This window comes from Carcharodon carcharias, chromosome 8, assembly GCF_017639515.1.
Source record: "Carcharodon carcharias isolate sCarCar2 chromosome 8, sCarCar2.pri, whole genome shotgun sequence".
NCBI lineage: Eukaryota > Metazoa > Chordata > Chondrichthyes > Lamniformes > Lamnidae > Carcharodon > Carcharodon carcharias.
In genome coordinates, this window is record NC_054474.1 from 118,378,895 (window position 1) to 118,402,786 (window position 23,892).

Consider the following 23,892-nt stretch of genomic DNA (forward strand, 5'->3'; position numbering starts at 1 on the left):
GAGGAGTTCCCTCTACCTATGGCGTGGACTCCGATAGGAATATTTGGTGCATCTTTTCTTGTGGATCTGTTTTCCTTTTCCCGAGGTGATCTACATGTCTCCTGGTTATCTGACCTCCAACTTCCTTAAGCTAGTCCTGTCACTGCACTGACTTCACCTGATAGTCATTTGGCCCCATCTCCAAAGTTCTTTGCAAAAACTGCTTCTCTTACATTGAAATTTCTTTCATGACTGTGCTAATTGTGTTCATTTTTCTGGGCCTCCTGACTTCTCTCTACCCTCCCCCCTAAATTAGTCATGAGACTCAAACGTGTCCTGAGAGATCTCTTCATTAATAACTCTGCGGGGGCAATAGCGGTGGTCGTGTGTGTAGTCCTATAGCTGAGCAGGAAACATGATAATTTAGTTGCTATAGAGTCTCCATCTAGTTTATTCATTCCGGCCTTGAAGGCCTGGACTGCCCTTTTGGCCAACCCATTGAATGCAGGGTGGTACGGCGAGGTCTTAACATGTGTTATGCCATTGAGACTTGTAAATCTTTGGAATTCACGGCTAGTGAAAGCCATTCCATTATTAGACACGATTTTCTCTGGTAAACCATGTATCACAAAACTCTGTTGCAATCTCTCTATGGTGGCAGCAGATGTGGGTGATCTTACCTCATATACATCCATCCATTTGGAATGAGCATCGATAAGTAAGAGGAACGTTGTTCCCAGAAAAGGCCCCTTGTTCTCAAAATGGAGGCAGACCCATGGCCTTCCTGGCCATTCCCAGGGATGAAGTGAAGCAGAAGGAGGAAATTTCTGCACCTGTTGGCACTGCATGCAGCTCTTGACCATGTTTTTGATTTCAGTCTCCATCCCTGGCTACCATAAGTAGCTGCGCACCAACATTTTCATTCTGGAAATGCTGGGGTGAGCGCTATGCAATTCTATCAATAATGGTTGTTTTCCTCTGGGAGGCACAATGACTCTTGTTCCCCACAGTGAAATGCCATCCAGGCAGATGAACTTGTATCTCCTGTTAAAATAGGGCTTTGTTTCGCCCGACTTTGGCTTGTCAGACCATCCCTGCAAGACTTCTTCCCTGATGTGAGATAAAACTGGATCATGGTCTATCAATTCTCTGATCTGTTTGACATTAACTGGTGATGAATCCAGAAAGTTTCATAACAAGACAAGCTCTTGAGGGGTGGGGACATTCACATTGCTGTGCTTCAGGGGTAATCGGCTCAGCGCTTCAGCATTGGCAATCTGGCTTCCTGGCCTGTAGATAAATGTATATTGGGAAGCAGCTAGAATCAGTGCCCACCTTTGAGTGTGTGCCAAGGCAATTGTGGGTATTGCCTTATTTTTGCCGAACAAGCCTAGTAGTGTCTTGTGGTCGGATACAACGGTAAAGTGATGACCATGGATGTATTGGTGGAATTTCTTAATGCCAAATACAATGGATAAGGCTCTTTCCCTATTTGTGAGTATCTTCGTTCTGTAACACTGAGTTTTCTTGAGACGTAGCCAATGGGCTGTTTGGAGCCATCTGCCATCCAGTGGGAGAGTACTGCCCCTACTGAATGTAGTAACTGCTTCACTGCCGTAAAAGCCTGTTGTTGTGGGGCTTGCCAAGTCTACCTGTGGTTTTTCTTGAGTAACCTGTATAATGAAGCCAGTGCTGTTGACAAATTTGGGAGAAAACAACCGTAGTCGTTAACCATTCCCAAGAAGGACTTGAGTTCTGTGGCAATTTTTGGGGCTGGCACCTCACGAATAGTTCTCACCTTATCTTCTACTGGGTGGAGGCCCAGTGAGTTGACCTTATGACCCTGGTATATCCCTTCTTTTGCTTGGAAGATATATTTTTCTCTTTTCAAGTGTACTCTGGCTTGTGGGAAACATTTCAATACCTCTTCCAAGTTAGCCAGGTGTTCTTCATCAGTTAGTCCTGTTACTAGAACATCATCAAGATAAACCAGGAGCTTGGCCTAAATAGCCAAGTGGTTATGGTACTGGGTTTATAACCCCAAGATCAAGAGTTCAAATCTCACAATGGCAAACTATGAAACAATGTAACTTCATCTGAAACAGATGGAAACAGGTTTACTCAAAAAGAGTATCAAGATAAACCACCACATGGTTTAGACCTTGGAGTAAATTTTCCATAGCCCATTGGAAAATGGCACAAACCGATGAGACTCCGAAGGGTAACCTGGTATACTGGTGTGTAGATCGTCACAAAGTCCCGGGAGGCCTTTTCTAGTTCGATTTGCATGTCGAGTTTCATATTTGCGGTTCCCCTTGCCAGGAGTACAATTCATCAATTTTCGGTATGGGATGCCTGTCCAGTCTGGCCACTTTGTTAATAGTCAACTTGTAATCCCCATATATTCACACACTCTAGTCAGGCTTTAGTACTGGAACTATGGGCGCTGTCCATTTGGAAAATTGTACAGGTTGTAAGACTCCCAACCTTTCCAGCCTGTCCAATATCCACTTTTTCTAGTAATGCATAGGAGACTGGCCTCGCCTTCAAATATCTGGGGGTTGCTCCAGGATCCACATGGATTTTAGCCCCTGAATCTTCCCAAGCTCTTCCTTGAACACAGGGGCTTATTTCTGTTAAATTCCTGCAGATTTTTCATTCGGAGTTGAAAAATCTCAGTCCACTCCAACTTTATTTCCTTAAGCTAGTTCCAACCAACTAGAGTTGGACCCTCCCCTGTTACCACTATCAGGGGTAAATTAACAGACTGGCTTCTATATTGCACAGGAGCCTTGCAAAATCCTTTCACTAGTATGTCATCGCCAGTATATGTCTTTAATTTAGCATCTGAGTTTTCCAGCTTTAGTGAGTGGCCTCCTCCGTTCAGATACTTATACATGTGTTCCCCTAAAACTGTTGTGGATGCTCCTGTACCCGCTTCCATTCAAATGGGTTTTCTGTTGACTTCCACTATCACGTAGATTGGGTCTGTTTTACCCATTTTAAGTTGTGTAGCGAAAATATCTGGTTCTGTTTCTTCTGGTTCCTCCATTATATAAATTTCATGACTTCTGCCTTTTTGTTTGAAATTTTGTCTCAATCTGTCTTTACAATATCTCAAAGTATGCCCATTGAGATGGCAGTAGAAACACTTGGTTCTTTTAAATTGAGGTTTGCTTGCAGGCTGTCTGGTTCCATTTCTGCTATTATTAATGTGGTTTTTATCTGTTAACCCATTGTTTTTTGCTGGTCTGTTAATGGTGGCTGTTTCCCACCTTTCCACGGAGCCCTGCGCTTCCGTGCCATTTCCAGCCAGTGCCTCCCTCCTGACAGGAAGGACGACATTTTGTGCTCCCTTGATTGCTTCTGAATCCCTAACTGTGTTTCCATTGCGAGCGCCAACTCCAGTGCCTTGCTGAAGTCTAAATTTGTTTCTGACAACAGCCTTTTTTGAATCCCACATACTAATCAAATCTCTTAACATGCCGATCTCGACATCCCAAACTCTCATGCTCTGTCAGTTGTTTCAAGGCTACTACATAGCAAGTGACTGTCTTTCCAGGGATGCGGCACCTTGAATTAAATTTAAAACGCTGTGTTATTACCGAGGGTTTTGGCTGAAAGTGGCTTTTCACAAGATTCACCAACTCATCAAAGCTCTTGGAATCTGGAGCATTAGGTGCCGTTAGACTATGAATTAGGCCATACGTTTTACTGCCACATGTTGACAAGAGGATCGCTCGGCTCTTCTCCTCCCCCGATATGTCGTTGGCCAAAAAGAAAAAGGTGAGGCATTCAATATAATGTGACCAGTCATCAGTGGTCTGATCAAACAGCTTAATACGGACAAATTGTGGCACACTGGAGGGAGATAACTTTGACGACTATGGTGAGGGCTGTACTTACAATCACCTGCAGGACACGGATGATTCAAAATAGTTGAGTTTTCACAGCTTTCCTTGGTGCTGTTGACTGGTCATGTTTTGCTTCATCATCAGTTGTTATATTCTACCATGTGGTTGCTTTGCTCATGAACCTGTTGCACACTTATCTGTCCCTGCAGACGCAGAGACCAATATGAAATGAAGCACATGTTATTTTATTTACACAGGCAACAGAGTACTAACGTGATGTGTGCTTCTCCAACCAGACCCTACCCTAGACTAACATTAACATAGTAGCCCGCACTACGCAGCTATTGGGTCTTACAGTCATGTGGTCAATCTGCTCACATCCTTTTAAAGGTGTATTACAGATCAGATTACCACAGCAAGGCTTATAATGAGATGCTAAAGTATTGAAATGAGGTTTCCGATGTGCGGTGACGGAGAAACGCGGCCAGTCATTGAAGGGTGGAGCGGGCGATCACAAACTAGGTTCACAACCATGTAAACCAATTTTTGCCTTCTTGCCAAATTGTCTGCTCATGCTGCCAAACATGCCCCCTGCCAACTGGTGCAGAAAATTCTGCTCATCATATTCCTAACTTTCAGCATACAGACGCCATACAATGTGGACTCTTCGAAATTAACTTTAAAAAGTAGACAATGTACTGTAAAGATGGCAACCAAGGCTCAGGTACGTTTTCTGATTTCTGCACGAAGAATTTACTCAGATCTCTGGAAAGCTCTTAAAATATAAATGTCCCTGGATGGAAGGCATTCAAAATGTGAAACTACTTTGCATTCACCAGGTATTTACCACAACTCAGAATAATAGCACCTGCACACTCCCCCACAAATCATTCTCTACAAGCTCCACATTCAACAAAGAGAGCAGACTCGGAAGTTAAAAGATCACAAAAAGGGGTGAGACTGAGATAAATACAGTAAATTGTAGTACATGTGGGAATTATTCTAAATTAAGAAATAATTAAAATAAATGAGTAAATACTGTAGTAAATGCTTTATATAAAGTATAGGTATGTCAGTGCAGCTCAGCCATGTAGAAATTGCATCTTGCAGGATGTGGGAAGTTGTGCAGGCACAAAGTGCCCTTGATGACCACATCTGCAGGAAGTGTCACCAGCTGCAGAAATTTAAGCCCTGAGTTGTGGAGCTTGAGTGGTGGCTGGAGTCACTGTGGTACATCCACAAGGCTGAGGATTATGTGGACAGCATGTTTAGAGAGGTGGTAATACCGCAGCTAACAAGTACACAGCCAGAGAGGGAATGGGTGACCACCAGAGAATCTAAGAGAAACAGGCAGGTAATGCAGGAATCCCTTGAGGCTATCCCATTTTCTAACTGTTTTTCCATTTTAGATACTGGTAAATGAGAGGGTTCCTCAGAGGACTATAGCCAGAGCCAAGTCCGTGGCATCACGTGTGGCTCAGCTGCACAGGAGGGGAGGAGGAAGAGTGGAAGTGCTATAATAGTAGGGGATTCCATAGTTAGGGGAGCAGACAAGCATTTCTGAGGCTGTAGACATGACTCCAAGATGATATGTTGCCTCCCTGGTGCCAGGGTCAAAGATGTCACAGAGTGGCTGCAGGACATTCTTTTGGGGGAGGATGAACAGCCAAGGTCGTGGTCCACATGGGGACCAATGACATAGGTAGGAAAAGGGATGAGGCCCTCAAAGCAGATTTTAGGGAGTTAGGAAGGGAATTAAAAAGCAGGACCTCAAGAGCAGTAATCTCAGGATTACTCCCAGTGCCATGTGTGAGTGAGCATAAGAAGAGGAAGATTGAGCAGTTCAACACATGCTGGAGAATGGAGTAGGAGGGAGGGCTTTAGGTTTCTGAGGCATTGGGATCGGTTCTGGGGCAGGTGGGACTTGTATAAGAAAGACGGGTCACACTGTAACAGGACTGGGACTAATGTCCTCGCAGGGAGGTTTGCTAGTGCTGTTGGGGAGGCTTTAAACTACATTTGCAGGGGGATGAGAACCCGAGGGGAAATTCAGAGTGAATAGGAGAGGAACTGGCAGTGGGAAGTAGAGAAGTATCAATTGATAATGAGGATATTTCAGAGAGTTGCATCAGGGTAGATAGAATACTTGGAGCGTTTGACAAAATTAGAGTAGACAAGAGTAAATCATTAGATGAGGTCCGAATAATCAGGAAAGTACAAAAAATACCTAAATCAGGGTTAATGTGCATGTATGTGAATGCACAGAGTATGGTTAATGAGATTGGTGAAATACAGGTACAGATTGACAACTGGAATTATGATATTGTTGCTATAACAGAGACTGGCTCAAAGAAGGGTAGGATTGGGTGTTAAATATTCCTGGGCACAAGGTGTTTAGGAGAGACAGGAAAGGAAGAAAAGAGAGGGGAGTGGCAATGTTGGTTAAAGTACTGGAGAGAGAGGATGTTCCGGGGAGTCAAGAAAAGAGTCTCTCTGGCTAGAGATAAGGAATGGGAAATGTGCAATATCATTGATTGGTGCAGTATATAGATCACCAACCAATGGAAGGGATGTAGAGAAACAAATTTGCAAAGAAATTATGAAGAGGTGCAAGAGTTATAGAGTAATCATAATAGGGGACTTCAATTATCCAAGTATAGATTGGGTTAGGAATAGTATGAAGGGACAAGCGGGGGTGAGAGTTCCTGGAATGTGTCCAAGATAATTTTCTGCAGCAGTATGTTTCCAGTCCAATGAGAGGACAGGCACTGTTGGACCTGGTTCTAGGGAATGAGTTACCCCAAGTGGATCAAATATCAGTGGGAGAGCCTCTAGGGGACAGTGACCATTCTATCATAAGGCTTAGGTTAATCATGGAAAAGGACAGAGAACAATCCAGTGCAGGGATAATTAATTGGGGGAAAGCCAACTTCGATTGGATGAGAATGCATCTGAATCGAGTGAGTTGGAATCAAATGTTGGCAGAAAAGATAGTGGCTGAACAATGGACCACCTTCAAAGCAAAAGTATTGCAAGAAATGTCAAGGTATATCACTTTGAAGGGAAAGTTAGGACAAATAAATCCAGAACGCCCGGGATGATGAGAGAGATAGAGGTGAAGATGAAAAGGAAGAAGTGCACATATGGCAGATGTCAGGTAGAAAATACAATGGAGGATCGGGCTGAATATAGAAGGACCGAAGGTGAAATGAAGAAACAAAAAAGAAAAGTAAGGAGAGAGCATGAAAAGCTGAGAGTATGTAAAGAGACTGGCAGCGAACATTAAAGGGAATCCATTAAAGGGAGAAATAGTGGAGGCATTGAATGAGTACTTTGCATCTGTCTTTACAAAGGAAGGACTTGCTACCCAGGCTGAGGTGAGAGAGGAGATAACTGCTACACTAGAAGAACTTACAATCAAGAGGAAGGAGGTGTTGGAAAGTCTATCTTTACTTAAAATAGATAAGGTTCAAGCACAGAATCAATTTTACTAGAGTTAAGGAACAAAAAGCGTGCAGTTACATTGCTCAGTGTAGTCTATAGTCTGCCAAATAGTGAGAAGGAAGTAGAGGAACAAATCTGCAGGGAAATTACAGAGGGATGCAAGCACTATAGAGTATTTATAATGGGTGACTTTAATCACCCAAATGTAGACTGGGTCGGTGGTAGTGAGGGGCAAAAGTTCCTAGATTGTGGTAGAGGTCGCGGGGTTGGAAGGTGGATTTAATCTAGTTGTCCAATCTGATCCAGTGGAGGGACATCAAATCTGAAAATGTCCTATTTCCAGGTTCATTCTGCTATACTGAGAATTTCTGGACCTGAGACATGCTGATTAATTGATTGACACTGGCATTAGCCTGATTCTAAGCAGCCATTTTGGGTAGCTTGCTGGTGGGAAAGAGTCAAAGTGGTGACACTAACAGTCCTTTTGTGAAATCAATTCAGATATGCTGGAAATACCCAGGGTCTATGGCAAAACTGCAGAGTGAGAAGCAGAGTTAATAGACTAAATGTTCCCGCACTCCTAATCAAGTTTATGTTGAGCTTCATTGCAGAGTGTGGGAGGCTGTGGACAGAAAGGTTGAAGTGGGAATGGGTTGGAGAATGAAACTGACAAGTGACTGGAAGGTCGACGTATTTTGTTTTTTGTTTATGCATTTCTAGGATTTGGGCTTTGCTGGCTGGGTCAGCATTTATTGTTCATCCCTAGTTGCCCTTGAGAAGGTGGTGGTGAGCTGCCTTCTTGAACCGCTGCAGTCCCTACAGTGCTGTTAGGAAGGGAGTTCCAGGATTTTGACCCAGCAACAGTGAAGGAACTGCGATATATTTCCATGTCAGGATGGCGAGTGGCTTGGAGGTGGTGTTCCCATCTATCTGCTCCCTTGTCCTTCCAGGTGATAGAGATTGTGGGTTTGGAAGGTGCTGTCAAAGGAGCCTTGGTCAGTTTCTGCAGTACATCTTGTAGATGGTACACACTGCTGCTACTGTACATCAGTGGTGGAGGGAGTAAATGTTTGTGGATTTGGTGCCAATCAAGCAGGCTGCTTTGTCCTGGATGGTGTCAAGCTTCTTGAGTATTGTTGGAGCTGCACTCATCCAGGCAAGTGGGGAGTATTCTATCACACTCCTGACTTGGGATGAGGAATGAGGAACTTCAGTTATGTAGATAGATTAGAGAAGTTGGGACTGTTGTCCTTGGAGAAGAGAAGGCTGAGAGGAGATTTGATAGAGGTATTCAAAATCATGAGGGGCCTGGACAGAATAGGTAAGGAAAAACTGCTCCCATTGTTGGAAGGATCAAAAACTGGAGGGCACAGATTTAAGGTAATTGGCAATAGAAGCAATGGAGTCATGAGGAAAACCTTTTCACACTTTGAATGGTTAGGATCTGGAATGTGCTGCCTGAGAGTGTGGTGGAGGGAGGGTCAATTGAAGCATTCAAAAGGGAACTGGATTGCGATCTGCAAAGGAAGAATATGCAGAGCTATGGGAAGAAGGTGGGGGAGGGGAACTAGGTAATTTGCTCATTCGGAGAGCCAGTGCAAATATGACTGTCTGAATGGCCTCCTTCTGCACTATAACAATTCTGTGTTTCTGTGACTTGCGCCTTGTAGATGGTAGACAGGCTCTGGGGAGTCAGGAGGTGAGTTACTCATCACAGGATTCTTAGCCTCTGACCTGCTCTTGTAGCTACAGTATTTATATGGCTAGCCCAGTTCAGTTTCTGGTCAACGGTAACCACCAGGATGTTGATAGTGGGGTGTTCAGCGATGGTAATGCCATTGAACATCAAGGGGCGATGGTTAGATTCTCTCTTGTCGGAGATGGTCATTGCCTGGCACTTGTATGGCACCAATGTTACTTGCCACTTGTCAGCCCAAGACAGGATGTTGTCCAGGTCTTGCTGCATTTGGACATGGAGTGCTTCAGTACCTGAGGAGTCGCGAATGGTGCTGAACTTTGTGCAATCATCAGTGAACATCCCCACATCTGACCTTATGATGAAAGGAAGGTCATTGATGAAGCAGCTGAAGATGTTTGGGCCAAGGACACTACCCTGAGGAACTCCTGCAGTGATGTACTGGAGCTGAGATGATTGACCTCCAACAACCACAACTATCTTCCTTTGTGCTAGGTATGACCCCAACCAGTGGAGAGTTTTCCCACAATTCCCACTGACTCCAGTTTTGCTAGGGCTCCTTGATGCCACACTCGGTCAAATGCTGCCTTGATGTCAAGGGCAGTCACTCTCAGTTCACCTCGGGAGTTCAGTTCTTTTGTCCATGTTTGAATCAAGGCTGTAATGAGGTCAGGAGCTGAGTGGCCCTGGCGGAACCCAAATTGAGTGTCAGTGGGGAGGTTATTGCTCGGCCCCTCCCTCCCCGACCCTCCTATGGCCCCCTCCCTCCAGGACCCTCCTGCTCACTCCTCCCTCCCCAGCCCTCACACCTGCTCCCTCCCAGACCCTGCCCCTCGCCTTTACCCTCCCCACCCTGCCACTTGACCCCCCTTCTAGATCCTGCTGCTCATTCCCTCCTGAGCCTTCCGCAACAGCCCCTCCCTCCCACTTGCCGATTGTCCAACAGGCTGCTTCCCTCTCACAAACTCTCTGTGTGAGTGAGGGTCAGGGGAAGGGTGCCAAGATGAGAGGGAGTGAGTGAGGGAGCAGGAGAGGTGCTGAGCAGGAGGGAGTTGGAAGACAAGTGGCCCAGGGGCAAAGTAGTGAACACCACGGGATCTAACTCAAAGCCACAAAATGGAGGTCGGCTCCAGCAGGTTTCGTGATAACCGGCCTTACTCTTGAGCGGAGCATGTGGGGAGTTGTACTTCTTTCAAAGTGGCCCACAGAAAAAGAGTCCCACTCGGGCTGGATTTGTCACCCCCACAATCATTGCTGCCTTGGGCAAGGGGGAATTCGCGACCCCAGTTGTTCATCCCATGACCCCTGCAATATGCTTTGCGAACCATTCTCTCAATATGTCCTGCCACCCAGGTCCCTCTGTCCTTACACACTCTTTAGAACTGGGCCATGAAGTCCATGTAGCCTCTCCCTATCCTTTCTGCCAAAAGACAGCACGTCACACTTCTCTGTGTTAAATTCCATCTGCCACTTGTGTGCCCATTTTGCTGACCTATTTATGTCCTGTTGCAGTTGATTGGAATTGTCCTCACTGTTTGCCATTCTTCCAAGTTTGATATCATTGGCAAATTTGGAAATTTTCTCTGTATTCCAATATCCAAGTCATTTACATACATCAAAAAAAGCTGTGATCCTAGTACTGACCCTGGGAACACCAGTGTTTGCCATCTCCAGCCTGAAAATTAGCGATCGAACACAACCCAATGCTTTCTGTCCTCCAACCAATTATCATTCATGCTGACTCTGACCCTCCTATTCCATAAAATTCAGTTTTGTTAAGCGGCCTTTTATGGGTCTAGCAGGTGGCCTAACAAGCCCCTCAGTTCAAAAGCAATTAGGGATGGGCAACAAATGCTGGCCTTGATGGTGACACCCATGAAAGAATGAAAAAGCTTTGGTAAATACTTTTGTGGAGCCTCCTCCGCTGGTTATCCATTTCATTGTCTGCCACAATTTACAACAGGATGTGGCAGGACTGCAAAACTTTGATCTGATCGATTGATTGTGAGGTCGTTGAGCTGTGTCTGCACCATGCTGCTCCCCTGTTTAGAATGCATGTCGTCCCATGTTGTAGCTTCACCAGGTTGGCATCTCATTTTAGGTGTGTCCAGTGCTGCTGCTGACATGCCCTCCCCCACTCCTCATTGAACCAGGACTATTCCCCTGGTTTGATGGCAATGGTAGAATGTGCCAGGCCATGAGGTTATAGATTGTGTTTGAGTACAACTCTGCTGCTGCTGATGGCCCACAGTGCCTCATGGATGCCCAGTTTTGAGTTGCTGGATCTGATCTATCCCAATTAGCATGGTGGTAGTACCACACAACTTAATGAATGATATCCTCAGTGTGAAATCAAGACTTTGACTCTAAGGACTGTGCAGTGTTCACTCCTACCAATTCTGTGATGGACAGATGCACCTTCGACAGGTCAAGTATGTTTTTCCCTCTTGTTGGTTCCATCACCACCTGCCACAGGCCCAGTCTTGCAGCAATATCATTTAGGATCCAGCCAACTTGGTCAGTAATGGTGCTACTGAGCCATTGTTGGTGATGGACATTGAAGTCCCCCACACAGAGTACATTCTGTGCCCTTGCCATCCTCAGTGCTTCCTCCAAGTGGTGTCCAACACGGAGGAGCACTGATTCATCAGCTGAGGGAGGGTGGTATGTGGTAATCAGCAGGAGGTTTCCTTGCCCTTGTTTGACTGATGCCTTGAGACTTCATGGGGTCCAGAATTGATGTTGAGGATCACAGGGCAACTCCCTCCTGATTGTATACAACTGTGCTGCCACCTCTGCTGGGTCTGTCCTGCCAGTGGGACAGGACATACCCAGGGATGGTGATGGTGGCGTCTGGGACATTATCTGTAAGGTATGATTCCTTTCCTTGACTGTTGCTTGACTAGTCTGTGAGACAGCTCTCCCAATTATGGCACTAGCACCCAGATATTAGGAAGGAGGGCTTTGCAGGGTCGACAGGGTTGGATGTGTCATTGTTTCCTAGGTCAATAATGGTGGTTCCTCTGGTTTTATTTGTTCTTGACTTTTCTGTAGCAGTTTGGTACAACTGAATGTCTCGCTCAGCCATTTCAGTGAGCAGATTGCTGTGGGCCTGGAGTCACATGAAATCCAGACTGGGTACAGATGACAGATTGCACCGCACCCCCCCCCCGCCCCCTCAAAGACTATTTGTGAACCAGATTGGCTTTTATGACTTTCCAGTAGTTTTGTGGTCACCATTACAGAGACTATTTATTAATTAATGAATTTAAATTCCCCCAATTACCATGGTGGAATCTGAACCCCAATCTCCAGAGTATTAGTCCAGGCATCTGGATTACTAGTCCAGTAACATAACCACTACACTACCACTCCCTGGGTGCTTGCAGACTGAATGAAAGCAATCATCCAATCTGCACTGATTTCCCCGATGTAAAGGAAATCACATTATGAGCTGTGAGTGCAGTTTTGCTAGATTGAAAGTACTGCAAGTACATTGCTATTTAGCCTGGAGGAGCGGTGTGGGTCCCTAGGCTGGTGGAGGGGAGGGATGAAATGGCAGGTATTGCATCTCTTATTTCTGTGTGGGAAGGTACTGTAGGAGGGGAAGAGTGTGTTAGGAACGACTGAGGGGTGAACCAGGGTTTTGCAGAGGGAACGTTCCATTTGGAATGCTAAAAAAGGAAGGCAGAAGGAGGAGTGTTTGGTGGTGACATCGCACTGGAGGTGACAGAAATGGCGGAGGATGCCCCATTGAGTATGGATGCTGCTGGGGTGGAAGTTGAAGAAAAGGGGAACCCTATCTGGATTCTGGGAGGGAGGGGAAGGGCTGAGGGCAGAAGTGGTGGAAACAGATATGGCTAAGGGCTCTGGCCACCACATTGGGGCGGAATCCTAGCTTGAGGTGAAAGGAAGACATGTCAGAAGAGCTGGTATGGAAGGCTGTATCATCAGAACACGTGTGCCAGAGATGGAGGAACTGGGAGACTGGAATAGAATCCTTCCAGGAAACAGAGTGTGAGGAAGTGTTGTTGAGGTAGCTGTGGGAGTCAGTGGGCTTATAGTGAATATTGGTTGATATCCTATCGCCAGAAATGGAGACAGAGAAGTCAAGGAAAGGAAGGGATGGACCGTGTGAAGATGAGAGAAGGATGAAAATTGGAAGCAATGTTGATGAAATTTTCCAACACAAATCCAGAGGAGGAAACAGCATCAATACAGTCATCAATGTACCAGAAAAAGAGATGGGAGCAGGGACTTGAGCAGGACTTGAACAAATAATGTTCCATATACCCCACACACAGAGGGGAATAGCTGGGATCCATATAGGCTCCCATAAAACATGTTTATTTGGAGCAAATGAGTGGAGTGAAAGGAGAAATTGTTCAATGTGAGAAGGAGTTCAGTCAGGCAGAGAAAGGCAGTGGTAAATGGGACCTGTTTGGGGTTGGGGGTATATGAAGTTTGAGGCTGGGCAGGGAAGATCCCCAGAGAGGATGACAGTGATAGACTTTGAGACGATAGCTTGATGTTTGGTGGTGGGGTCACAGTCCAGGAGGAGATAAGAGGAAGTGTCAGAGAGTTGGTGTTCAGCCTCGACCAAATAGGGGCATCTAGGTAGAGTCTAGGCAGAGTCCTTTTGTGAACTGGGTCAGTAAAGGAGTCTGAAATAGGTGGGATAAAGTATCTGCTCCAAGTCTCTGTAATTACTTTAATCCAAAACACTATTTTACAGAGGCAAAGGTTGCTACATACCTGATACTGTTGCTGGAGTTGAATCAATTTTCTCAGGCTCCTCAAAACTGAACTCAGCAGAATTGATGGAGTTGATGTTAAATGGAGGCATTCTAACAGTGAACAGACTGTGAAGACAAAGAAAGTAAGTCTGCATAGGCACCTGTAACTTTGACCCTATCCATGTGCTTTATCTGGATCTACTACATGGGTCAAAATATTTATTTTCCCCAAGGTTCTTTGTGAGGTTTTTTTTCGGGCAATTTTGCATTTTCACATGAGGAATTCAGGATACCATTCCTCCCTAGTTCCTTGGTATTTTCCCTCAAATTTGTATTCTAAATGCAATTCCCAATTTACAATAATAAACTAAGATCAGATTAGTCTCAAATTTCAAGTATTTGATGCAATAAAACAGAAACCGCAGGGCTATAGACAAAGAGCGTGGGTGTAAACTTACAGAAAAAGTTTAACAAAAGGAATGAGACTCAATGTTGTAATCTAATCAAGAATTTCAACTGTAAGCTAATTGAGCTTCACTGACAACTTGGATGAGTGTTTCCTCACCGTACAGGGGAAATAACAGTCAATTCTGGTTTATGGCACCTTGTTGGGAATATCGGTTCAAAGTATCAGAACAGAAATTGATAAAACAGAACAACAAGATAATGCTCTTCCACTGCTCTCCACCCCCACTGAGATCATAGGGAGACACACACACACAGTCTGAGCAGCTGCCCCAGTTAAAGCTGGGTCTGGACACAGTTATAGATGGATCCCCGCAGGACCCAAAGCCCAGGCCTAGTGAGCCTCGGCTGGCAGGGGAACAAGTGCGGGACAGAGTGAGCATGGAGACCATGGTGTCTCTGCCTTGTCAGGCAGCGGCCCTGGTGGCTAATAGCTGCTGGGTCTAAAACCAAGACCTGCTTTTCTAGAGATGGTCTCCAGTACCCCATTAGCCACATCCACCTGCTACTGCGCAGTGCACAAGAATCACTATACCGAGGGTGTCAAGGCTGGAGCCCCCATCTACCTGACCATGGTCAAGAGCATGGAGCTGGCCGGCAAAGAGGCCCAGGACAAAAAGCCCTGCATCACCCCCGCCACCTCCAGCTCACCATCTACAATGACAAGGAGCTCAACAATCTGCTGGGAGGACCCACCATAGCCCAGGGCAGGGTCCTGCCCGACACTCAGGCTGTTCTACTGCCCAGGAAAACCAGACACCCTAGCCAGGTAAAAGGACAAGATCAGAAAATAGGAGTGGGAGAGCGGGGACCTGTGATTGGAGGAGCTGGAGCAGCAACCTGGGAGAGACAGAATCTGTGATTGGAGGAGAAGCTCCTCATAGATTCTGCCTCCTGTGCTTACTGCTCCTCCAATACAGGAGTGACCTTTCTTCAATTTTTGCCCCCCCCCCCCAACCCCCATCATTGAGTTTTCAGGGTATTTGTGAGGTTTCCAGAGTGAATTCACCCACCATCCTGAGTATTTTGAAACCTGATCTACAAATATCTATTTGATTTATCTGTATGTGTATTGCATCTATATGGTATATTTGTCCCTTTACTCTTTCTCTATCATTTATTGCATACATATAGTATCTCTAAAACAATATGCTATCATTATAGGCCATATATATCTCAACATGTAGAATCATAAAATGGTTACAGCACAGAAGGAGGCCATTCAGCCTGTCACATCTGTGCTGCTCTCTGAAGGAACAATTCACTTGGTGCCTTCTCTCTTGCCCTCTTCCTGTAACCCTGCAGATTCTTCCTTTCCAGATAATAATCCAATTCCCTCTGAATGCCACAATTGACCCTGCCTCAACCACACTCTCATGCAGCACATCCCAGATCCTAACCACTTGATGCATAGAAAAGTTACTTCTCATGTCGCCATAGCTGCTTCTGCCAATTAACCTTAAATCTGTGTCCTCTGGTTCTCGATCCTTTCATGAATGGGAACAGTTTCTCTCTATCTACTCTGCCCAGGGCCTTCATGATTTTGAATATTTCTATCAAATCTCCTCTCAGCCTTCCATTCCCCAGGGAAAGCAATCCCAGCTTCTCCAAACTAGCTACATAACTGAAGTTCCTCATCCCTGGAACCATTTTTGTGAATCTTTACTGCACTCTCCCCAGTGCTTTCACATCTTTCCTAAAGTGTGGTGCCCAGAACTGTGCACCTTCTAGATGATGGTGAACTAGTGTTCTGTACAGATTTAACATAACCTCCTTGCTCTTGTACCCTGTATCTCTATCAATAAAGCGCAGGATACTGTATGCTCTATTAACCACCATCTCAACCTATCACCTTCAATGATTTATGTACAGATCTGTTTGCTCCTGCACCATCTTTAGAATTGGACTCTATTTTATATTGTATCTCCATGTTCTTCCTTCCAAAAATGAACTATTAAATCATCAAAAGTAAAAACTGTCCAACTAAACCACACACTAACTAATCCAACTAAACCACACACTAACTAATCCAACTAAACCACACACTAACAAATCCAACCCACCCTAACACTAACTAATCCAATTAAACCACACACTAACTAATCCAACCCACCCTAACACTAACTATCCAATTAAATCACATTAACTAATCCAATTGAACCACATACTAACTATCCAATTAAGCCACACACTAACTAATCCAATTCACCCTCATGCTAACAATGCAACTCTCCCACACTCACACTAAATATTAAGTTCTTCAATACTCTAACATGTTAACTATCCAACTCTCCATTACAGATGGCTGAGTATCTACACTTGGAATACACACTGACCTCATAACTGTAAAGTTCACACTCTTAACACATTAGCAGACTAACTCATTCTTTCACTATGTTACTTTTTCAACAATTTGCAGACTTTTTCAGAAATGTTACAGGTCTACTATGAGAGCCCCAGACTCACTGGATTAGCTTGAGTCAATTCACTGACAGAATGGAGCTCCAGTTCTTTACACTTGAACCTAGAGAGTACAATGTATCATTCTTACCTCACTGTGGACAATACAAGTAAATTGTAATTTCTTCAAAGGGCAGTCAATATTTATACTGATTCTCAGTGGTCAAAGTATTGTGCTGGCTATGCACTTGTAACCAGTAATTAAACCATATCAGCTTCCCAATTAATATTTACCCAACTCTCCTGATAACTGGATAGAGACGACAAGATAACGCTTTAACAGAAACAGAAATACCTGGAAAGGTCATGAGGACGCGAAACGTCAACTGTGCTCTTCTCCGCCGATGCTGCCAGACCTGCTGAATTTTTCCAGGTATTTCTATTTCTGTTTTTGTTTTGGATTTCCAGCATCCGCAGTTTTGTGTTTTTATATAAGATAAAGCTTTGATGCTTTCATTGTTCTCTAGTCAGCTATTAGGCTTTTTAAGTACTGAATCATGACAGCTCCATTCTCAACAGGGTCATTCCTGGACAAATTGCAGCAAGAGAATATTAGATTGACACACGCCCAAACCAGAATGGATTACAAAACTTTCCCTTCAGTCAGCCCCCAGTGAAATACTTACACAATGAATGGTGCTGCAATTCTGAGAGAGATCTAAAAGTGATCATGGACTCATTACCAACCAGCTTCAGAACAAAAATCAACTAATCAAACAGAACACTGAGTTACTTTACCAAACTGGTGGAGTGTGAGTCTACTCATACATCAACTGAACAATATGTTCAGACCAGTTCATAGATAAAGGGGAATATCCAAGCTCTAGAACCAACTTGGGACTATTCATGAGGCACAGTGACACTGGGAGTACAGGCCTCACTGATATCCCACACAGAATGGGCCGAACAACATCCCTTGACCAATCATATAATTGCAGCATGAGAAGAGCCTTTGAATCTTCAATGAAAGGAGTGAAGAGATTGGGTAGCTCTAGTGATATCATTAGAGAAGCTAACAATTACATAAACTTAATCTGGAATGTAACTACATGGTGGGTCAGAATCAAAACAGGGGCTGGGGCTGTGCAATGCATAGTTGAGTACTAAGGCAGGGACTGTGTATCAGGGGATTGGACTGCGTAATGAGGGTAAAGGTTGTATAATGAGGTAGGGGTATTGCAACAGGGGTTGAATAGATAACAGAATAGGGGATGTGTAATGGGAATAAGAACAATATGATGGACAGTGCTGGTGTATCAGTGAATGGTCTATTCAGTGACACAACAGTTGTGTAAGAGGGTTCATTGATGTGGGCTTTGCCCAAAGGCAGGCCCTTGGCTCACTGTCTGCTGATGCTTCATCCTGAGTTGTTTTCTTGGCAGTTTCTTGCCAGTGGTGGATCACTATTGCCTTCCACTCTTAGGGCCAGAGTAAGGAGGCAGGTCCCAAGTCTACCTCAGCCAGAATGGGAATCAAACCTACATTGTTGATGCTATTTTGAACCACATGCTAACCAGCCGCCTGTAACAGTGTAATGGATTGTGTAAGGAGACAGTGACTGTGCAATGGGACTGGGGTTGCATAATGAAGAAATGGACTACATAATGGGGAAGTGATGGTGTAGTGGTATTGCCACTGGACTAGTAATCCAGAGACCCAGGGTAATGCTCTGGGGAGCTGATTTCAAATCCCACCACAGCAGATGGTGGAATTTGAATTCAATCAATCAAAAGCTGGACTGAAAAGCCTAATGAAGCCATTATCAATGTAAAAACCCATTGGTTCACTAATGTCCTTACCTGGTCTAGCCTACATGTGACTTCAGATCTTGCTGTGCTTGACTCTTTAAATGGTTCAGCAAGCACTCAGTTGTATCAAACTCTAAAAACAAATTAAACCAGATGGACCACCCAGCATTGACCTAGGCACTGGAAAGGACAACGACCTGTCGACCCTGCAAAGTCCTCCTTGGGAGAGCTGTCTCACAGACTAAAAAGCAACAGCCTGACATAGTCATCATCACGGAATCATATGTTACAGACAATGTCCCAGACACCACCATCACCATTCTTGGGTACATCCTGTCCAACGAGCAGCATGCAGTCATAGGTGCCAGTCTTCAGCCAGTTCAATTCACTCCACATGATATCAAGAAACAGCTGAAGGCACTGGATACTGAAAAGGCTATGGGCCCTGACAATATTCCGCCAATAGTGCTGAACTTGCCACGCCCCAATCCAAGCTGTTCCGATATAGCAACAGCCTCCCGGCAATGTGGAAAATTGCCCAGGTATGTCCCATGCACAAGAAACAGGACAAATCCAACCCAGCCAATAACTATACCATCAGTCTTCAGCCAGAAGTGCCAAGTGGATGATCTATCTTGGCCTCCTCCAGAGGTCCCCAGCACCAGAGCTGCCAATCTTCAGCCGTTTTGATTCACTCCACATGATATCAAGACACAGCTGAAGGCATTGGATAGTGCAAGGACTATGGGGCCTGAAAATATTCTGACAATAGCACTGAAGACTTATGTTCCAGAACTTGCCGTGCCCCTAGCCAAGCTAGTCCAGTACAGCTATAACACTGGAATTGCCAGGTAAGTCTTGTACACAAAAAACAGGACAAATCCAACCCGGCCAATTACCGCCCCATCAGTCTACACTCCATCATCAGTAAAGTAATGGAAGGGGTCATCAACAGTGCTGTCAAGTGGCACTTGCTTAGTAATAACCTGCTCACTGACATTCTGATCCTGTTCTGCCAGGGTCACTCAGCTTCTGACCTCATTACAGCTTTGGTTCAAACATGGACAAAAGAGCTGAACTCCCGAGATGAGGTGAGAGCACCCTTGAAATCAAGGCTACATTCAACTGAGTGGCATCAAGGAGCTCGAGCAAAACTGGAGACAATGGGAATCAGGGGGAAAGCTCTCCACTGATTGGAGTCATACCTAGCACAAAGGAAGATGGTTGTGATTGTTGGAGGTCAGTCATCTCAGTTCTTGACAGCTTCATCCCTGTTTGGGGCTTCGTTCTCAGCATTTTCAGGCTTCATTTCAGGACTCATTAGTGCCTCCAAGGCCCCCAGAGAATTCAGACCATGTGGACCCTTCCAGGTATCAGACAGCCTTCTGGGACCCTGGTAATGGGGATTGTGGTCTCCACTGGAGGCACCTCCTCTGAGGAGGAAGAGAGGGACAGAAGGGAAAGGAGGCCAGGTGTCCAAATGCTGCTTCCAGGGAAGTGACCTGTGGGAGGAGAGGCACAGGCACAAGGGTTGCAGGGCCAGCAGGAAGTCCAAGGCTGAAGGGGCCACAGAAGATGCCACTATCCTGCTGCCAGGATTTACAGGCAGCGATGCAGCTACCTCAGTATGTCTGAGGTGCAATGTCGAAGGAGGGTCCGTCTCTCCAGGGAGACTGTGACCTCCATTTGTCAGATGATTGGGTCTGAAATCAGCTCCGACTGTGTGGGTGGACACCCTATGCCAGTGGCTCTGAAGGTCACAGTGATCCTCAGCTTCTATGCCTCTGGCTCTTCCCAGGGCTCAGTGGGGGATCTGTGTGGAGTCTCCCAATCAGCTGTCCACAGTTGTGTCAAGCTAGTGACAGAAGCTCTGTTCAGGCAGGTACTGACTTTCATTCATTTCCAAGGCCAGCCAGACACAGCGAGCCAGAGGCTTCACGGCCATTGTTGGCTTCCCCCACATCCAGGGTGCAATGGGCTGCACACATGTGGCCATCAAGGCGCCAGCAGGTGAGCCCGGTGCCTTCGTCCACAGGAAGGGCTTCCACTCCATGAACGTGCAGATAGTGTGTGATCACAGGATGCTGATTCTACAAGTCTGTGCAAGGTACCCAGGCAGCTCCCACGGCACCTACATCCTCAGACACTCCCAGGTGCCAAGGCTCTTCAGTGCTCCGGCTCGGCTGGAAGGACGGCTGCTGGATGACAAGGGCTCTCCCCTCAGAAGGTGGCTCATGATGCCTCTGCGCCATCCAAGGACAGAAGCTAAGCAGCAGTACAACAGGAGCCACGGCTCCACAAGGGCAGTGGTAGAGAGAACCATAGGCCTTCTGAAGATGTGCTTCCAATGCCTGGACCGTTCAGGGGACCACTGCAATACTGCAAGATCGTGTGTCACTGATAGTGGTTGCATGCTGTCCTCTCCACAATCTGGCACTGGCAAGGGGGGAACCCACTAGAGGAAGAGGATGTTGACACAGCTGCACAGGCCACAAGTGATGAGTCCAGTGGCGAGTCAGAAGAGGAGCATGGTGAGGAGAACACTGAGGGTGTGGAGCCAGACCTTGGTGACCTCCAGGGAAGCAGGGACACCAGGGACGCCTTGATCCAATGTTCCTTCAGCTAGGTTGCCAAATAAGAGCTACTTCCTCATGCCAGTGCTGCCACCACCATCCTGGATGTCTGAAATGACACTTTCCTTGGCCCCCAAGATACAATCAGTGACTGTGCAATAAAGGTTTGAGCCACCCACATCCAGCATTACATACTGGCCTAACCTGCACCTACAGAACAAATAAAGCACCCAGGCCAATAACACAAAAGCAAATGTAATTTAATGTTGGCACTCACAGATTATTGAACAGAACAATATCAAGTATTAATGGTCACACCATTAAAAAAAGTAAAACAAAATAGGGTAGCAAAAGATCACTTGTGACCAGCCCCTCTTGTGCTTAAGGTGCTTTAAACTTATGTTTACAGGTGCTATGTCTAGGTGTTCCCTTCTCGCTGGCACGGCCATCTGAGACAGCCTGCTGACTCTGCTGTCTTGTTGACCTTGATGCCCTTGGCGGGCATCCTCTGGCCTGTGGAGCCTGTGCAGGCCCTGCCTGGGAGGGAGTGGCCAGTTCCACAGTTGGCACCTCCCCAGTCACCACAGCCTCATCAGATGCGGAGGGGCGGAGGAGCTGCTGCCATCATCCAGAGTGCCCTGAGAGGAGCCTGCAGAGATGACAGCAGCTCATGCGCCAACATGGGGTTGCTCTGGACCTCCCTGCTCACCATTGATGGTTGTCACCTCGCTGGGATACTGGGTGCCTCATCCATCTCCCACACTTGCTCTGACCAGCTGAAGTTATTGCCTGTGTGAGGGCTTGCAGGTCCGAGCGCAATCCCAGGAACCCCTGATTCTGTCCCTGGAGCTGCCTCTCCATGAGAGTTGCCATTCTCTCAATGGAGGAGGCAGTACGCTCAGCGATGAGGGTCAATGCAGTGCTGATGCTCCGCATGGACTCCTCCACAACAGAGATCATGGCACACATACCCTCATGGATTTCCGCCAGATCCTCCTGCACATCCCACTGGACATCCAGCATCTGCTGCCTGATGGACGACTCCAGAGGCTCAACATCAGCCTTTGACTGAGCATCGTCCTGGTTCCCAACAGTCCCTCTGACTGCCGGCACTCTGGGCACTCTCTGTCTCCACCTGCACCTCAAGCGAGTATGAAGTGCCCTCAGCAATGTGCAACAACAATGTAGCCGATGATCTAACACCCACCAACGTGCTGGTATCCGCGCTGGTGCCTGGTTCAGGGAGTGGGTGTGACGTAGGTGCTTCTGGAGCCTGGTGGTCTTCCAGGGTCAGGATAGCTCCTGGAGGTCCTGCGCTTGGCTGCTTGGTGGCAGTTCTAAGGGAGAAGAAGGACATGTCATTGGTTAAAGTCATCACACTGTCACTGTGCATATCAGGCACCCTGTTGAGACAATGGAGATCTACATCACGGTGTCACCGTCTTTAAATGATCAATGGAGGTTCCCATCAGTGATGAGGCTACACAAGAAAGTTTGCAGCGTCCTAAACTCTCACCTCTGTGCACTGCACTCTTACCTTCTTCTGACACCCCAGCCTCACTGTGGCCAGTTGACCGAGGTGCTTAGCACCTCTTCAGCTCCAAGGCCTTTTGCTCGTATCTGGCGAGGATGAGGACATGTGGGGTCCCCCGCCAGTCCACGACCTCTCAGCATTGCTATGGGATGTTTTCTCCTGAAAGGACAGAGGAGCATTGACTAGTCCACTCTCTACCTGCAGCGCCAGTGCAGCCTGGCAAACCCCAGCTGAGGAACACTTTGCAGGACAGATCTGAGTCATGGCCTTCGAGATGCAAGGCACTCAGCCCAAGCAGCCAGAGCTCACCCCCTTGGCCAGCTCCGGCGTCGCTGACAGTTGACATTCAGACTCTAGCACCCCTGAGCTCCATAGGGGGGATGGCCAGACCTTAACACTTCACCACGCTGACACATGCCAACATGGTCCTCACCCTGCCCAAGCACAGCAGGTCATTGAATCCCTTCTGGCACTGCACCCATGTGCACCGTACCACGTCATGGCTGCTCACCCAGGCTGCCACCGCCTCCCATGCTGTCTTTGTGAGGTGCAGTGACCTCCTCCTCCCATCTCTGGGTACAAGAGTGTCCCTCCGGGCAGCCACCTCCTCCAGGAGGACAATGAGGCACTCATCCGATAAACGGGGTGGCGAGAGCCCAGCCAACTGCACCTCCCGCCTGGTGTCTACACCTACGTTTGCAGCCATGTCTTTGCAAGAACTCCGACGCGGGCAGCCTCCCTGGTGCTGCATGCGCCGTTTTTGTACCAATAGCGATCCGGCAGCTGACTGGCCCCCACCCACATCTGCACTTTTCGAACATTCAGCAGCCGATGTTCATGCTTGGTGGGCCGTAATTGGTCTGACCATGAAATCTCGATTGCGCCCCGATCGCGGACAGTGATCCATTCACAGACGCTCCCGCTCATCCCCGCTGAGCCTGCCTGACTAGGGCAAAATTCAGCCCCAGGCCTTTAGAGTGTTAATCCAAGCCTCTAGAGTATTAGTCCAGGTCTCTGGAGTATTAATCCAGGCCTTTGGAGTATTAATCCAGGCCTCTAGAGTATTAGTCCAGGTCTCTGGAGTATTAATCCAGGTCTCTGGAGTATTAATCCAGGCCTCTAGAGTATTAGTCCAGGACTCTGGATTGTTAATCCAGGCCTTTAGAATATTAACCCAGGCCATTGGAGTGTTTGTCCAGTAGCATAACTGCTCCTTTCCATGACTGTACAATGGAGAGTGGTAAAAGCAGAATGCACTGTATACTAGGGCTGGAGGTGTGTAACAAGCGAGTGGATTATATAATGGGGAAAGAACTGTAAAATTGAACAGTGGCTGTGTAATGAGGGAATGGATTGTGTAACAGGACAGGGGCTGTTTAAAAGATAGGCTAGCGTTTATATAG

At 46.6% G+C, this 23,892-nt stretch overlaps 1 protein-coding gene across 1 annotated transcript in view; it reads right to left on the reverse strand.

Annotated features, from left to right (window-relative positions):
* LOC121281488 (sodium-dependent phosphate transport protein 2B-like) overlaps positions 1-23,416 on the reverse strand; it is a 78,267-nt gene extending 54,851 nt beyond the window's left edge. Inside the window, exons 1-3 of the mRNA XM_041194432.1 lie at positions 23,184-23,416; positions 22,167-22,292; positions 13,729-13,835 (exon numbers count right to left, since the gene is read on the reverse strand). Of these exons, the coding sequence (XP_041050366.1) occupies positions 13,729-13,835; positions 22,167-22,292; positions 23,184-23,416 (466 nt within the window). The remainder of the gene's footprint in view (positions 1-13,728; positions 13,836-22,166; positions 22,293-23,183) is intronic.
* Between the last annotated feature and the right edge of the window lie 476 nt (positions 23,417-23,892).